We start from the raw sequence: 2685 nt of genomic DNA, 5'->3' as shown, positions 1-2685 counted from the left end.
TGACCCTGTCTGTTTAGCTGTTCAACCTGTGGGGTGGGAGGGTGGGGTGGGGGAAACCCCCTTTTTTCTTTCTTTTAACAAAAAATAAAAAAAAAAACTTGATAAAAAAAAAAAAAATGGGATTGTTCTCATTGACCATGAAATTATTTTCTCTAATGCTACTCTCTAATGTCTACTTTTACTTCACTTTCAGACAGTGACACAGGGCATTGAAAGCTGCTGTTAAGGGTTTGGAGTGTTTGCTGGAGACCAAAATACACAATGCTCACTTAGGGCGCTTTCACACCCAAAGTTCGCTTAGAAGGTCCGGATCAAGGACCAAGGACCAAATATTTGCATTTAGATTTTGGTCCGTTTGGTGTTCACACTGGACTTTGTAAAGCGTACCAAATATGTAAACAAATGACACGTGGACATGTTAAGCGAACCAAATAGTGAGGGGGAAAAGAACATGAGGGGAAATCACTGTCTACAATTTTTGGGGCAACCTTCAGTCACACAGAGAGAGAAGAGAACAGCAACATGACAGGCAGCAACAACTTGCTATTGCATTCATTCTTATTAATTATTTTATTAGCCAAATAAGAGCAACAGATGAACAGAGGAGCAGGTGTTTGAACAATAATGTGCTTGCTGCTGAATGCTGATGCATAAATTCACGGAGACGTATAGCCTACAACAAGGTATCCCCGATAAAAAGGACTTTTAATTCTTCCATGCACCTTCACCCGATTAGATAATGTTATTTCTGCGCATCAAATCGGCGCCGCGGCGGGCATTTCCATGTCATCTTATGGTTTGGTCAGTTGGTTATTGAGCTTCAAGTCAGAACAGCTCCGCTGCAGCTAATTGAGTTGACCTAGTTTTGCGTCTTTTGCTATAGTGATGTAATCAATTAATCATTTGGGACCACCTGTGTATAGCTTATTTAACATTGGCTTTTTCTCGATACCTGCGGCCTGCGCGACATGGATGATTTTAAATATTTCTCTGTCTCTGCGTCTCTCCCATATAAATATATGGGTCTCTCCCCCAGTCCCCTCATGTGCGTGCGCGCCCACGCGCCCACACACACACACACATACACACACACACACACACACACACACACACACACACACACACACACACACACACACACACAAAAAGGAGGGGACACGAGTTGAAAGAGAAACTCGCATGAAGACTCATGCATCGCAGATTCGCATGCTTTGTCATAACTTTGCGTGGCGGCGGCCGGCCGCCGGTGCATGCTTAAAATAAACAGATCTACAAGCTTACATCATGTGCCATACCGTACACCATTCCATGTCGATAACTTGTACATTTTGCGCATGTGAACCTCGTATGCTGCGCTGCGCCTCGACATATATACTGTATGCGTCTACTATTAAAATCAGACTGTCAGCTGTCATATGATCCCCGATCCCCGTAAAAAAATACATGCTTTTATAACTATAATTATTAATGCAGCCTCACAACTGCCGACGCCCGACGGCTATTTTGCCTATCGTCCTGTATTTGGTCCTCTATAAAGTCCGAATGCATTCACACCAGTAACGAAGCGCACCGTGGTTCGTTTGGAAGCGAACCGAGTCCGGCCTTTTTTAGCGGACCATGGTTCGTTTCTTTGATCCGCACCAGAGTTCGTATGCACGTTCACACCAACCGAACCAAAGGGGTAAGCGGACCATGGTTCGTTTTAAACGAACCAAACATGTCCGGTGTGAAAGCGCCCTTAGACAGTTGCACACCAAAAATCATATATATATAGATATTCCACTGTTAGGTTATTGGGCTTACATATGATTCATGATGACTATCTTTTATTTGATGTATTACCATATTTTTTGTTCTTGCTTAATGTAAATCGCTCTGGATTAAGAGCGTTTGATAAATGCCTAAATTGGTGTTGTGAAAATACCCTACCTTATTCTGGAAAACAAAATGTGCATTAACAATAATCATTTTCTCACTTTCTGCCCACTCCTGGACGTCCTTCACCCAGTCTTCCAACTGGCTCTCAGCCACTGCAAGATCAACCTTCATTGATTCCAGGTTCTGGAGCTGGCTTTGAAGATCTTTAACGCACTACAATGACAAAGAATCAGAGACAAGAAAACAAATGTTGTCTCAAACATGTCAAATACTTTCACATGGAACATTAAAGTGGAAAACCACTCATTATCAACATTGAACTATGTCATTATACCTTAGAGTTGTTGTGTAGAAGGATACAATTTTGTGATGTCAATGATCACATGACATAATCTAATGGTGCATTCACACGGGCAGATTAAATAATACAAAGACGCGTTGTGAGATTTGAAGCAGTTACATTCATCGTTGAGCCTTTGCAACGTCATGTCGCTGGATGGCTTCCTTTGACAATGAATCGTTTAATCTGCCTCCTGTGAACGCAACATAAACCTCCAGTTCCATGCGAAACAGAAGGGGGGACTTTTTCATTCCTTAGACACTAAGGTATATTAATGACACAGTTCACTGTTGAAAATGAGTAGTTTTCATCTTTAAAGATCTTTAAAGAAAATTACTGATGTCATTACCTTCCGATATCGGCGAGACAACGAGGTGGCTAAATTGGCAAAGTTCTGTTGATTCCAGCGCATTGCCATAAGCGTCAACATGTCTGTGCGTCCTGCAAATATAAACAAGTTGCAAACA

General features: G+C 41.9%; 1 protein-coding gene across 1 annotated transcript in view; it reads right to left on the bottom strand.

Moving 5' to 3' along the window:
- Window positions 1-222: 222 nt before the first annotated feature.
- The window catches only part of LOC310856775 (uncharacterized protein), a gene marked incomplete at its 3' end in the record, with an annotated part of 3604 nt that continues 1141 nt past the window's right edge, over window positions 223-2685 (bottom strand). Inside the window, exons 3-5 of the mRNA XM_083762250.1 lie at window positions 2568-2659; window positions 1977-2091; window positions 223-242 (exon numbers count right to left, since the gene is read on the bottom strand). Coding sequence (XP_083618376.1) covers window positions 223-242; window positions 1977-2091; window positions 2568-2659 — 227 coding nt within the window. The remainder of the gene's footprint in view (window positions 243-1976; window positions 2092-2567; window positions 2660-2685) is intronic.

This window comes from Protomyctophum parallelum (assembly GCF_964188405.1).
Source record: "Protomyctophum parallelum genome assembly, chromosome: 3".
Taxonomy (NCBI): domain Eukaryota; kingdom Metazoa; phylum Chordata; class Actinopteri; order Myctophiformes; family Myctophidae; genus Protomyctophum; species Protomyctophum parallelum.
The sequence above is the reverse complement of the archived record's forward strand: the minus strand, read 5'-3'. Positions and strand labels throughout refer to the sequence as shown.